The sequence below is a fragment of the Phodopus roborovskii genome, unplaced genomic scaffold, assembly GCF_943737965.1.
Source record: "Phodopus roborovskii unplaced genomic scaffold, PHOROB, whole genome shotgun sequence".
NCBI lineage: Eukaryota > Metazoa > Chordata > Mammalia > Rodentia > Cricetidae > Phodopus > Phodopus roborovskii.
The window spans coordinates 13,598,640-13,612,333 of NW_026125391.1; the positions used below are offsets into that span (position 1 = coordinate 13,598,640).

Consider the following 13,694-nt stretch of genomic DNA (forward strand, 5'->3'; position numbering starts at 1 on the left):
CTACCGCTGACACTTGGCGCAGCGGCCCCCTAGCAGCGGCCAGAGCCCCAGAGCAGTGGGTCTGCACCGTCCACAGAAGGCAGCGACGGACGTTGACACTCTCTCCACAGTACCGGTCGGACTGCCACCCACGCAGGGGATCCTCGGCCGGTGCCCCTCTGGTGCACCCTACGAAGGTGAGACCCCAGCTCCCTATGGAGTTCTGTTTGGGTTTCCGTGGCGTTTGTTCCCCCCGCAGGTTTGTTTTTCTTCAAATTACAGATGCAGGGAAAACCGCCTGACATCATGAGAGCGGGACAAATGCTCACTTTGAAGGATTCCTGGGCAGGACTTCAAGTGAAATCATATGCCTGAGAAGAACTTGATACTGGTCTAGAGAAAATAACTAGTTCTGACTTTGCCAAACCGTGGAATGTGCAAAATGCTCTACTTTTTTGTGAGAGGCCAAGTGTCCCTTAAAAAGTTTCCTTATGAGTATGAGCCCAAAGACCCCAGGGGCAGGAAGCTTGTGCCAGTCTTGACTGTGGGAAGAAAGGACACAGGTTGTGAGAGTTTCTGAGGTTATTTTATTAATGTGTTGTACTTTGAGTAAGGGATCTGCAGTGGTGCCTGGGTTATCTGTGCGCTGCTGAACCAGCACATAGATGCACAGAATCCAAAAATGTGTGCATGAGCACACTTACTGCTATTATCAAAGCTTACCAATTAGAGAGAGTTAAAAACAAGACAAAATAACTAACTTCACAGTAAAGACAAATTTGTTTCTTCAGATGGAAGACCATTTAACACAATTCTTCCTCCAAGCCAAAGCACTGTGGTTGGGGGACAAAGACAGGAGTCTAGACACATTACATGGTAAGATCTAGAGCCTCCTCGATGAAACCATGAAACAAGTTGAATCTATTCAACATGTACTTTAAACAAAGGTAACTAAAATAAAACATCGGAATAAGAGGAGAGTAATGGGGGCAGGTGAACAAACAAGTTGTTTCTAATATGAAGAGTGGAACCTTTTATGTTGCATTAGAGAAGGTGAGATTGTAGACATAACCTTGCAAGCTCGACATTACATTCTAGGTGACAATTCCCACCACAAAGTCGCCTTGCTTAAATAAAACTACTTTTTCAATGAAAATCCAGGAGAAAATATTACTTCATTTTCCTATTACTGGGTGTCGATATGGTGATTGCTTTTCCCCAGTTTCCTTTTATAAAAAACAAATGTGGAGATAAAGCAAATGCAAAGCTACTCTTTTTTGAAGCATCTACCTTATACACCCAGAGTTAGGGTAGCATTTACCTTCTTAGCCATGTGGCTTCCATCCTGGTATCCTTGAAGACATCTGAAACAATAGTCAGACCAGGCTAGTGAACATGGAAGTTCCCCCAAAACATCTGGAAAATGGACATGATGGGATGACTCATGCAAGAGAGTTGTCATCTTGGTCTTCTCCCTCATCCTTTTGGGGCATTGTCTTTACATTCTATCTTACACATTTACAGTACACAGTCATCCCACAGATATACCACACAGAATCACCTTTTCTTTTCACTGTAAGGTAAATGATAACCAAAATTTTAAAAACAGAATAGAAAAATAAAAACCAGTAACTCCCCATACTTTCACTAATATTTTACTGTAACTCAATACTACAGGCTCCTTATAAAAATGTGTCTAAAATATTCACAATACTTAATTTATAATGCTTTCATGTCAGCATTTGGTACTGTTGTGTGAAGAGGGAAAGAAAAACCTCCAGGAAATAAAATAATCTCTACCTTAGCTAAGCAAATGCAACATTTTTGGAGACATTAGCTTATTTGAATTATTGTGTGAATGAGGCACCACAATAATTTCCAACTTGAAAATACCCTTATTTACATATGGTTATGTTAAACTGATGAAAATTTAATCCTAACTTTTAAAATCACTATTTTAGTCATTTTTTTTTTTTTTAAAAACAGATGCTTTTGTTTTAGAAATATCCTGAATGAAATAAAAATCCAGTAATCCAGTGCCAACTGCCCTGGTTTTACAGAGCTTTAGGAGTGAGTATGTGGTGTTTGTGTGTGTGTGTGTGTGTGTGTGTGTGTGTGTACATGGTACTGACTGAAGACTGAAAAACTGTAGCCTTTAACAATGTAATTGTTCTAGCACTCACCAAGGGCACCTACAATTTGGATATTTATTTTTACTGCACAGCTGTGTATTCTCAGGTGTGTATCAGGAGCATGTTTCCCTTGGGGAAAGCAAAACCTTTTCCTTTTTAATCAGCATGGCACTGGGTATCATTCATTCACTCAAGAGGTAAACAAATCACATAGCAATCTCCCTCTCAATTAGGTTTTTCTACACATTTGAAGTATAATACATGTAATGTATGTATTGTTTTCATTAGCACATTGGCCTTTCAGAGAAATAAACCTTTTTGGGAATCTTCACAGAAATTGTTTGAATGATTTAGTTCCCACTATAAGCAAGAGGTAGGCAATAGCAAATCTGCTCAATTCAGCCTAAGAGGTGGAGAGGCAGTGAGCCCCGCTGAACACCAAGCTGTAATAATAATAGAGCTGTCCTTTAAATAGCATGGCTGTCTCTGTCAGTAGCTGGTTTATTTGAGGTTTTTCCCTTCTTTGTTTATATTAGTGTCCCACTCTCTCCTTGATACCCTAAAGTTAAACAAGTATTTAAAACCAACTTAATTCTGAGTTTTAAAGTATAGACCAAACTTTAAAGTTCTTAAAATTTTTCAATCATATTTATTTATTGCAGAAAAATAATATACAAAAGATATTTACAAAACAGTCATAAAAATATGAATGCATTTAGACACCGGATCTATTTGCATTTTACCATGGGTCATCAATAAATAAATAGAATGTTGTCTTTTGTATTTTATGTTTTCTTTTCCTTCAGAGGAAGTTTTTTTTTTTAAAAAAGGAATTCACTGACTATGGTTTTGTAGGCCAGTTTGATCCCAGCGTTTTTTATTTCTACAGGTGTTGTTAAAATTCCTCTGATTGTTATCATTTTAAAAATGGAGAAAGTCCGCAATGATGCCTTTCCCCTCAGTGGCTGATTGGCACGACCTCTTGAGAATGCATGCATGAAAAAAAATAAAATAAAACATTCTTCGTCAAAGTGTGTGTGTGTGTGTGGGGGGCACAAACAATGGTTCAGACTTCTATCAGAATGCAGAGGTATGAGGGTGGTGCCTCTCTGGGAATCTCGGTCCACCGGCCTGTCTGGCTTTCTCTTTTAAAAGTGTGCCCCACGCCCCGACTCTTTTGAATTTGGTCTCTGCTCTTCTAATTTCCAAGAAAATCTTTGTCATATAGATTTATTTTTAGTTATCCAGCTCCAGAGTTCTCTAGACTGTCCATTTTCTCCTTCTCTGGAAACAATGACATCTGCAAAAACCCAGAAGGGGAAAGTTGGTTATTGTGTATGTCTGTGGCTGTTTTCTCAGACCACTAAGCCCTGTTATCACTACCAGCGAGAATTTTCGCTGAACAACCTGGAAGGATTTCAGCCCAAGGGCAAGAGGAAGTGGGTGGGCGGAAAGGAGGGGGTGGAATTTGGAAACATTTGTTTTAAGAAGAAGGGAATTTTAAAGACGAAAGAAAGGGGGAGGGCTAGCTCTGGGTACAAGGCCCTTACTCTCGACTTTCTCAGTTTTCTGTCACGCACACTCCCGCACACGTTCACCCCTCCCAAGCACACACCCAGTCTGCCCGACGCGGACCTGTGCCCCCAGTGGGGACTGAACTACCTGCCAGAGCCACGGGTGGGATGAAGTGGCGATGCCTGGCTAGGTGGAGGGCATCGAGGAGAGTGGGGACAACCCAGCGTGGCGGCGAGGTGGCCAGGGAGCCCAGGCCTGGCCCGAGCGACCCTGGAGTGGATCCTTACCTAGGTCTCCGGCCTGCCGAGGGGGTGGGGAGCTCCGCCTGCTAGTGGGACGCAGACATGGACCAGGCCCCCTCCATCCTCCAGACCGAGAAGGCGTAGCTGAGCCGCTCGTGGGCCACATAGCTGCAGCTTGCCATCTTGGAGTCCAGCTCGTCGCTCTGCAGGACCTGGTACAGGAAGTCGATGTACCTGGCCGCCAGTTTGAGGGTCTGAATCTTGCTCAGCTTGTCCGAGGGCAGCGTAGGGATGATCTTGCGCAGCGCGGCGAACGCCTCGTTCAGGGACTGCGTGCGCTGGCGCTCCCGCACGTTGGCCATGACCCGCTGCGTCTGCAGCTCCTCGTACGACTGCGGGCTCCCGCCCCCGCTGCTGCTGCCGCCGCCGCCGCCACCGCCCGCGCCGCCGCCTCCGCCGCCGCCCGCAGATTTCTTGCCGCGCTTGCCCTGGGCCGGGCTGCCCGGCTCGTCGCCGCCTCCGACGCCTCCGCCAGTGGCCCCGCCGGGCCCCGCGCTGCCGCCCGCGCTGCGTCGACTGCTGCGCCGCTTGCGAGCCCCGCGCTTGCCGCTCGCCGGCTGCTGCCGGTCCGGCTCCTCCTCGCTGTTGCTCAGGCTGTCGTCGGCCGGCGAGACTGGCGAGCTGGACACGTCCTGCATCATCTCGCGGGCGGCGACGTGCGGCCTCGCGGAGCCGGGAGGGGGGGGGGAGAGCAGAGGAGCGGGGTGCCTTAGCCCGCCAGCTTCCCCGCGCTCGGCGCCGGCCCGGGCGGTGCGGCCCGGAGGACGCAGGGAGGAGGGATGGGGGGGACCTCCGCGGGGAGGGCGCTGGAGGCGGGGAGGGAGGCGGACGGGGGAGGGGACGGTGTGGAGGGCCCCGAGGTCCAAAAAGAAGGCGCCCGACGGCCGCACGCGCGCCCCGATCGGCCTGGCGCAGCCCGTGCCGGCGCTGGCGAGCCCGCGAGGTGTCTGGGAGTTGGGCGCGGGCTGCGGGCTTGGCGGCTCTTATACCTCCGTGCGGGCGGAAAGTTTGGGGGCAGCGGTGTCATTGGCCTGACGTGGGGAGGAGGGACTTTTCGAAGTTTTATAGGAAAGTTTCCGCTTTCCAGCCCCACTCCCCCGGCCCGGCCCCCCTTCCTCGGGGTCTAACAATTCGTCCTCCTAACCATTCAAAACCGACCTGGCCCGGACGGACGGCCCCTGTGCCCGCCCCCCTACTCTCTCAACCCCCCCCTAAGGCGGACGCGGGGCGATTTCCTTCCGCGCCCCAGCGCGCGCCTAGCGCCCCCCTCGCACCCGAGCGCAGCATCGCGAAGAGAGGTGACTGCCTCTGTCCCCCATCCCACCCCACCCCCGCCCTAAGCGAAGAAGTGGCTGTGACAGCAGTGGTGGCAAGCGGCTTCGAGGCACTGGATGATGTCTCAACCCTCCCAGGATCTCTCAAAGTCCTCGGGACCCGTTGGGAGTGTCTGGGGCCCAGGCTGAGTGGCAAGAAAAGTGTCATCCGTGGCGATAGCCCATCCAATGGTCAGGTAGAGGAAAACCCGAGTCCCCAGGGATTCACCACTGCTGCCAGGCCCTGAGGTCGAAGGCGGTTCCGAAGACGTGGCCACGCCGCCACGGGGGCTGTGGATCTGTGTCCCGGTCTGCCGTCTCACCCCTCTTGGAGAAACAGCTGGGCTCCCCTTTCCTGCTTCAGCTTCCCAATCTAAAGTTTCCCTGCTCTCCAAAGACTGCTTCCGATGGTGCTGGAAGGAGGCTGAAGTTCTTTCTTGTACCCAGACAAGCTTCAGGCTTAGGAAGGGAGCAAGGCAAGGGGAGAGCTGAGCAGCCTTCCTGTTGGTCCCAATCCCCCACACTGAAGCCCAAAGTGGAAGAGCCCAGTGACCATTTCATCACCGTTACTCCTGAATTATGCTCTGAGTCATAACCTGGGGTAGTAAGTGTAGAGAATTTTAAGGTGTGTTGGGGGCGGACGGCAGCGGAGGGGTGTGTGTGTGTGTGCGCGCACACAGTATGCTTTCCAGGGCTGCCTGGCCAGAGTGCTCAATCCCAAGTCGTCTTTCCTAGCAGGTTGAATGAATGGTTATGCTCTCCCCGTGCCTCAATGCATTCTTATTATTCAGCCATGTTTGGTGATGCAAGTATTTCTACCCAATACCATTAAAACCCAAGAGCCCCAAAGAGGATTCTTGAAAACTGGAAGCTGAGAGGTTGATAAGCAACAAGAGGACCAGCAAACGAGAGAAGCCTGCAGGGCTTTAAGGGTGAAGACTTAGGGGGTCAATTCAATGTGACCTCTTACTCAAAAATGCAATTCTGGATCCTAAGGCAGTAGTAAGTAGCCAGAGTTCAGAGGCAGAGTTTACAGGCAGGGAGACGAGAGCCTCCAGCTCCTGCTGCTCACTGTCTGAGGTCCTGGCCCAGGCTCCTAGTCCCCACTCCCTGGGTCAATCCCCTGGGGAAATGCTAGCTAAGCAAGTGCCCCTTTTGGCTTTGGACCAAAGGTCGCGTCCACCGACTTCCTGAGAAGCTGGAGGCCGAAGACCCTGTGCTTCAGGGCAGGCCACGTGGCTGCGTCCTGCTGAAGCTGAGCTTCAGTTTCAGCTGGGTCGCAGAAACGCTGGAGTGTGGAATGCTTGGGGCTCAGCCTTTGTGGGGAGATCTGCCCCAGACCAGTAAACCTGACTGTGCTTTCACCGTTGTAGAGAACTCCTCGGGTTGCCTTTCCCCCGCTTTTACAGATATCCGGAGACAATGACCACATCGTGCCAACTGGACTGCCCCGCCCGCTGCTGCCATATTTTAAAATGACAGCCTGGCTGAAAACCAGATTCTACTTGACCTCCACTTAATTTTAATAGCTCGTAGCCAATTCTTCTCAAAATAAAGCCACTCCTGCATTTGTATCTTCCACCGACAAGAATTTATCTCTTGGAAACCAAACACGGGGAGAAATTTTACCTCATTCTCTACCAAGCATCCTGCTTTCTAAATATTCGAATTGCAGAGTATCCCGCAACTATCTTTTAGAAGGTGACATTTTAGCTATTTTGAGTTTCCCTTTGGTAATATCAACCTTAAATTTTATTTTTTCTCCATTGGCTGAGTATTATAAATAATACAAAAAGAATGAATGATAGGACATGGCTAAGGAGGATGGGGAGGAAAGAGACGGAGTGGGGGAGGCTATTTCAGAGGGGAAGTGTTGAGAGAGGAAAGGTTGGACCGGGTGTGGAGAAACAGTTCACCTCTCTGCGGAGCAGAGGTCATTAGCAAGTGTACCTTTATCAAGCCTTCCAATCTGCAAGTCCGCTCTGCTGCTGCACTGGGTTGGACCACCCACTCCCAACCCTGGGGGCTTAGGCAAAACTCTTGAAGGCAGTGTTTAGAAGAATATTTGAAAAGAATGGCCTAACCAGATCCATCTTTGACGTGGGATTTTTTGAACAGGGTCACAAGGAAATCGTTTGAGTTCTGAGTAGAAATTTCTCTTGAACTCATTCAGAGGCACCCAGCATGGAAGTACTTGTTACGTGGGGCTGGGATTTACATTCTGAGCCAAAGGTGGTACCTTTCAAGGAGAATGAACTCAACAGTATCTAGGGCTTGATAATCTGTGTGCAAATGGTGACAAGCGGAAGTGGGCTGCTTTGTCTGTTAGGTGCAGTTCATTGTCACATTTCACTGACCGACTTTCCTGTCCTTGCTGGATAAAGCTGAGTCCTCTATTTGCTCACAAGTCTGATACAATCCTGAATATCTCACCGTTGTGACAGTGATTGCGATTTGCACAGTGTTTCAGCTTAACATAAGAGAGTTGCCTTTATTTTGAAACCATGATTTTGGTCTTTTATGTAAAACAGTTTTCCATCTCCCCTTTAAGGCTTCTGTGAACTTAACATCAGCTGGGGACTGGGAAATGATAGGTTAATTAGGATCTAATTCACTTTGTGGACTTCAGAAACAGGCAAGGTCCCCCAAAATGTTCACTGAAAACAACAAAGGCCTTTTGCACTTGGAGATTTCACAAGAGCTTTGCTCTCAGACTGCAGATTTGGCATGCGATTCTTCCTGAGAAATGCTTATAAAAAGAAAACAGAAAAACAAACAAAATCAAAAACGAAAAATCTCATGCTGGGCACACACTGCATCTCTGTAATTATCCTTACATTTTCATTGTGCACTGGCATTGTTTCTTTTTTTTTTTTTTTTTTTTTTTTTTTTTTTTGTCAGTTACAAATACTTTGAGATAAGGAAAAGAAACTCACTGTACAATTGTTAGCAATTTTGGGTTTGCTCAGTGACTCTGTAGTCATTTCTCCTCAGTCTTTAGATGACAAATGACTGGGCTTTTGAATTGCTTAGGGGAAGCATGGGAATCCTCCTGCAGAAGGGTGTACATTGGAAGACTACAGATGAATAGGTCTCAGATGAGGTTGTGCATCTTAGATTTCATCTTGTTTTGGATATTCTACAGGAATTTCCCAGCTTGGTATTACAATGTAGTATAAACTCTACATCAGCACCAGCAATCACTCTTGGTTTGTTGACAGCCTTGGTGATGCTTGAGCATCTTTGTCCCACTGGTGATATTCTAATTCACGAATCTGATTCTACTTTTATCTTTCTGAATTTCTCTGATAACATGGAACTAAAGTTATACAATTTGAAAGTTTTAATCCTGAAGTACAGAGAAAAGAATTAAAAAGCATAAGAAACTGAAGGACTCCTCAAATGAGCAAATAAAAACGGAAATCTATGTTAATCATTAGAATATCTGAGATTTCATTTGAGATGAGGATGGGATTAAGACTTGTATATACTGGAAAGACATAGAATCCTATGCTTTCCCCTTGACTTTATTTTATTCTTTGTAGGCTTATGGTAAATACAGCTTGGAGGGTTAGTATCACATCTCACTGCTGGTTGACCTGACTGAAATACACATTCCCTAACTTCTTAGTTATTTTCAAGTTGCTCTGATAAATGAAGAAAACCCCGTATGAAATACAAAACTCCTGGGAACATCTTACCTTGATCACAATCCTGCTGTATACTATTTACGTATCTTAAGCCATCTGAAGCTAAGCAATTTAAACAGAATCAGACAATGTGTACTGCTTTTTTTTTAATTTCCAGCTTAGTTTTCCTTTTTGGTTATCCATAACTTTTACCTCTCTTCTCTCTGGGACTTCCCCCACCAACACATGGTTTTTCCTGAGCCCTTAAATCCATTCACATTATAGGATTTGGTTCTTCCTGAAGATAACATGTTGTTTTTGCCAGTGACCACAAGAGGACACAATTTCCTAGGAACTTTGCCTAAAGTTTACAGAAGAAAGAGTAACAACAGCAAAACTAGCAATCAATGAATGTCATTTTACAGATGTCTAGTTATTCGGTATCACTTTTATTAATTTTTAAAAGCATAAATTAAGTTAATCTTCAACCTTAGGTGTTTTTATTTATTCTCCCCTTATTGTGAAACTTGGAGGAAATTATACATTTATGGCAAATGTGAAAACTTTAGTGTTGTAGTTAAGGAAAAATGTTACATTTGACAGAATTTGTGCAAAACAATTGATGACCTCTATTTTTTCGAGCAATGTTTAATAACAGAAAAGTTTCTAAGAGTCATGTGAGCATTTCAAAATTCTTAGCTGGGTGTGTTGGTGTATGCTTAAAATCCCAATACCTTCAAGGTAGAGATGGAAGAATTGCTTAGAGTTCAAGGCTAGGATGAGCTGTGTGGTATATGCTAGGCCAGCCACTGCACTATAGCAAGATACTGTCTCAACAAAAATTTCCCTTGACTGAATTTGCAATGCCTTTACATGGGAAGGTATATTAATACATTTTTTTTATAACTTGTTAATGCACATGTTAGGTAAATAAAATTATTTTGCAAAGATTAGGATATACTTAGGATATTTGTTCTCTATACTTGTGCAAAATAATTATACACAATGTTTGCTAAACGTGTTCCTTCCCTTATCCCCTCCCTTCTCTAGAAATGACCCGAGACCAGATGAGTGACACACATCTATAATATTTCCTACACTCTGTAAGTGGTAACAAGAGGGTTGGAAGTTTAAAGATACCTTGGGAGAACAGAGAGAACCTGTTTTAAAAGGTTTTATAGCTGTTGATTAATTTACTTTATAAACTAATGAATGCATCTTGTTTTTTTTTTTTCTTTTGAAGATTTGCATTATGTTGGTGTGTTTTAATGACATCAGGGCTGGGGAATCTCTAGATACTCATTTTTTCAACTCTTACTTTGTGTTTGCATTTTCCTACAGATACTCATAATATTACTGATTCTTTGCTCTAGGTACTGAGCAATGGAACAAAGACCTATAAAAAGAAAAAAAGCAAGAGAAGATGAAAGCAAATCAGAAAAACAATGAAGAAATTAAGATAGATGGTACAGAATCTGGAAAGGGAAGGTAGGATGACAGCTAGGACAAAGGAGAAACAGACTGGCACTTACATGTGGAAGGCAAGTGCAAAATTTCCCAGTAACAAGGAAGGAATAGATACATTGACATAGTAGAACACCCATATTATGTAGGTAGATTGGTATTTGTTCAAAGGCATCATTTCAAGTATTTTCCTAGCCTTTGGTAGAGACATTTAGTTAAGAAGTAAAAATCCCAATTGATGTTGAAGACATTATAAGAAAGTAAGACAGGTTAGAAGACTATTAAACATAATTATTGATGTTTTTCATCTACTGGGTATGGTTTCTGTTATATTAGAATGAACGTGGTACTATGTTGACATTACTGGATCTCAAGGCACATTTCTTTTGAGGGAATGAATGATGATGTCATTACTTCACTGAAAATGCTATTAACTGTGATATAATTTCAGAGTTCCCATAGCAGTTACTTAGACCCCCTAAGCCCTTGGTTATTTTCTGTTGGACTTGCACTATAGGGGCAAAGTTAGATGATCTTTCTACAGTGAGTGTGGCTTAGTATCTTCACCTTCCTAGACAGAGCTTAGATAGATGAGGCTTGTTCTCATTCAGTCTGTTGGAGAACATCAGACACTGTCAGGTTCTGGCTCTCTTAAAAGTATATCCTAGACTTCAATTCTGGTTCACACTGGGACCCATTAACTGCAGTGTTGGTTCCTCGGTAGCTGTTGATGACTCAATTATATTACTCTCAATGTCAAGCAAGTCACAGAGGGATGGAAAATAAAATGTGATTTAAGCAAATGAGGAAGTAAAAATTTTTTAATATATATTTGCAAAGAGTGCCTAGAAAGATCCCTGATCCTGGACTGAGACAATATGGATGATTCATGCATTTGGGAATTTCCTTAATGCACTGGCAGCCTCCCTAGGAAGGCTTTCCCAGAAAGGTGAAGAAAACTTCAGAGATCAAACTGATGTACAAAAGGTGTGACACACTGCTTACTGAGTCAATTTGAAACATACAGCATGAAGGGGAATCTCCAGCATTGTTACTGGGCATTCTAGGGTAGGTTATGGGCAGGAAGGACTATATGACTGTACGTGTGGCTTTCCCCCTTTCTTTTCTGTATCAGCATTTCCTATTGGCTGTGTGCTTGAGAGGTCCAAAGTGAAGGACAAGCACGGATGAGGTGTGACTAGAGCTGATGTGCAGCTGCTCTACAGAGACAAGGCAGGCACGCTTTTGTCTACAGCTAGGGCTTGGCACAGCCTGACAAGGCTCTGCTTCTACATTTCTACCTTGGCCTGGAGTCAAGTTAGACAGATTTGATGCCACTATCAGAGGGCCTATTTGTGACACAGTGCTTAAACAATTTCCTCATAAATAAACATTTGTTATTGAGTTTATGATTATTTGATGCCCCTTGGTCTTTATCCCCCTTCTAATTTTGGGTACCCACAGCTGTTGAATGACTGTATAAAAGACCCAGAGACTGATACTGGGATTCAAGCTTCAAGATAAAGACCCGAAAAGTGAAGCAGCTAGCCACTAGATCTTACTCTACCTCAGACTGGAAGTCGATCCTGGCTCCACCAAACCTTAGATTGCTGCCTCTCCTCCTTGTGGCTTGAGAAATCTGAGATTTCAGTGTCTTTCTCTTTTCAATATGTCTGGAAAATTAATAACTGATACTGACTACTTAAGACCCTGCTCTTATCTTTTAGACTCCTCTAGTGTTGGGATTAAAGGCTTGTAAACCCAAGTGATGAAATCATCTTTGTGTGTGCTATTTGTTTTTAGGACGGGATCAATCTTGTATAGATGTGGGTGGCCTTGGACTCACAGAGATCCATTTACTTATTAATTCTGAGTCCTAATATCAAAGGTTTGTACCATCACCTTCTAGCTTCTGGTTACTGGAATTAAAGGGTGTGTATCACCACTGTCTTATCTCTATAGCTTGGGGCTGACTTTGTTTTCTAGATCCTCAGGCAAGATTTAATAAATCATAAATAATATACCACCATACACAATTCCCACTGTTTAAGATGCTCTTCAAGCTACTTGTTTCTGATCCAATCTTATGTCTCACCCTGTGTGTGTGTTTGTGTCTTCTTCAGCAGAAATTGATACTTATAAATAAGATAGTAAGCAAATATTGAAATCTTCCTGAAAGACATCCAGCCAAGCTTTAGTTTTGAGGAATGAGTAGAGGAAGCAGGGCCATGTGCATCCATGGTTTCTCATGGATAGTTGGATAGAATATGAACTAAGTTTGGGAGTAGTGAGGTACCATTCAACATTTCATTCCTTCTGACATAAAATGAAACAATTGCATGATTACAGAATGCTGATTTCACTTGAAAGATTTCATAAATACCTCGTCTGAATAGAAAGTTTTGTAATGATTAAAACAAAAACGAACAATAAAACAAAACAAAACAAAAACCCAACAACAACAAAAATAACTCTCTGGCTGTTTCTAACTCTGTGACTTGTTCACATCAGAAAGCTGAGAACATTTTCCAAACTAATGATGATGAGGTTTCTTTTGGTTGTGGACACTGCCTGAAGCCAGTTCGACATAAAGTTTTGTGCCAGACATGAGTAATATATGCAATGAGGCAGCTTGAATTAGGCCAGAAGGAGGTTCCTCCCTATGGCCCATGCTTTAAATATATCATTGGTAACTTATTAGCATGGTACTGGTATTTCTCACTTTAGCATTTGCATTAAAATGTAAAAAAATGCTTGATATGGTAAACCTTGGGCTTCTCTAGACCATGAGTACATTCACTTTAGTTTTGTTTGGGGTTGTTTTCATATTTGTTTTATTGTTTTTTGTTCCAGGGGTTGAACTAAGGGCCTGTGTATTTTAAACAAACAGTAACTACCGCATCCAATCTCCAGCCTACATGAATTAATTAAATCATATGACACATCACTCTGGACAGGAGAGACTCTGGGCTATTGAAGAAGACTGAAAAGGTCTAAAATACTAGAAGTGTCCACTGGAAAGCTAGGAAGAAAGTAGGCAAAGGAGAGCTTTCAGCACTAGGCTCTGTTATTTCTCAAAGTGTCTCTACTTAGTATGATTGAAGCTGTTTGGTTCTGTTATGAAATTCATTCTAACCAGAGGGCAGTGAGATAGTGAGCAAATAAGAACTCAGTGGTCTTGTCTCAGTGTTCATGTTTGTGTTTATTGGAAGATATTGGAGCTCTTTGATGTTCCTATCAAATACAGGTTATGCTTTGATTTCACTATCAGATATGAACTTAGAGCAAAGCACTAGTCAGCAGTCTGCTTCCCTATAATGAGCTTGTTTAAATGTGGTTATGCTTAGTAGTCATCTCTCC

The 13,694-nt window shown here is 44.0% G+C and overlaps 1 protein-coding gene across 1 annotated transcript; it reads right to left on the reverse strand.

The window, feature by feature from the left end:
- Nucleotides 1-3,141: 3,141 nt before the first annotated feature.
- On the reverse strand, nucleotides 3,142-4,707 carry Twist1 (twist family bHLH transcription factor 1). Its single transcript, XM_051175104.1, has 2 exons — nucleotides 3,914-4,707; nucleotides 3,142-3,411 (listed from the first exon to the last, which is right to left on the reverse strand). The coding sequence occupies exon 1, from the start codon at nucleotides 4,567-4,569 to the stop codon at nucleotides 3,955-3,957; it is 615 nt and encodes a 204-aa protein (XP_051031061.1). The 5' UTR covers nucleotides 4,570-4,707; the 3' UTR covers nucleotides 3,142-3,411; nucleotides 3,914-3,954.
- Nucleotides 4,708-13,694: the final 8,987 nt, after the last annotated feature.

Excerpts from the sequence above, each read along its gene's own strand:
- Twist1 (XM_051175104.1), bottom strand. The coding sequence starts at position 4,569 with ATGATGCAGGACGTGTCCAGCTCGCCAGTCTCGCCGGCCGACGACAGC.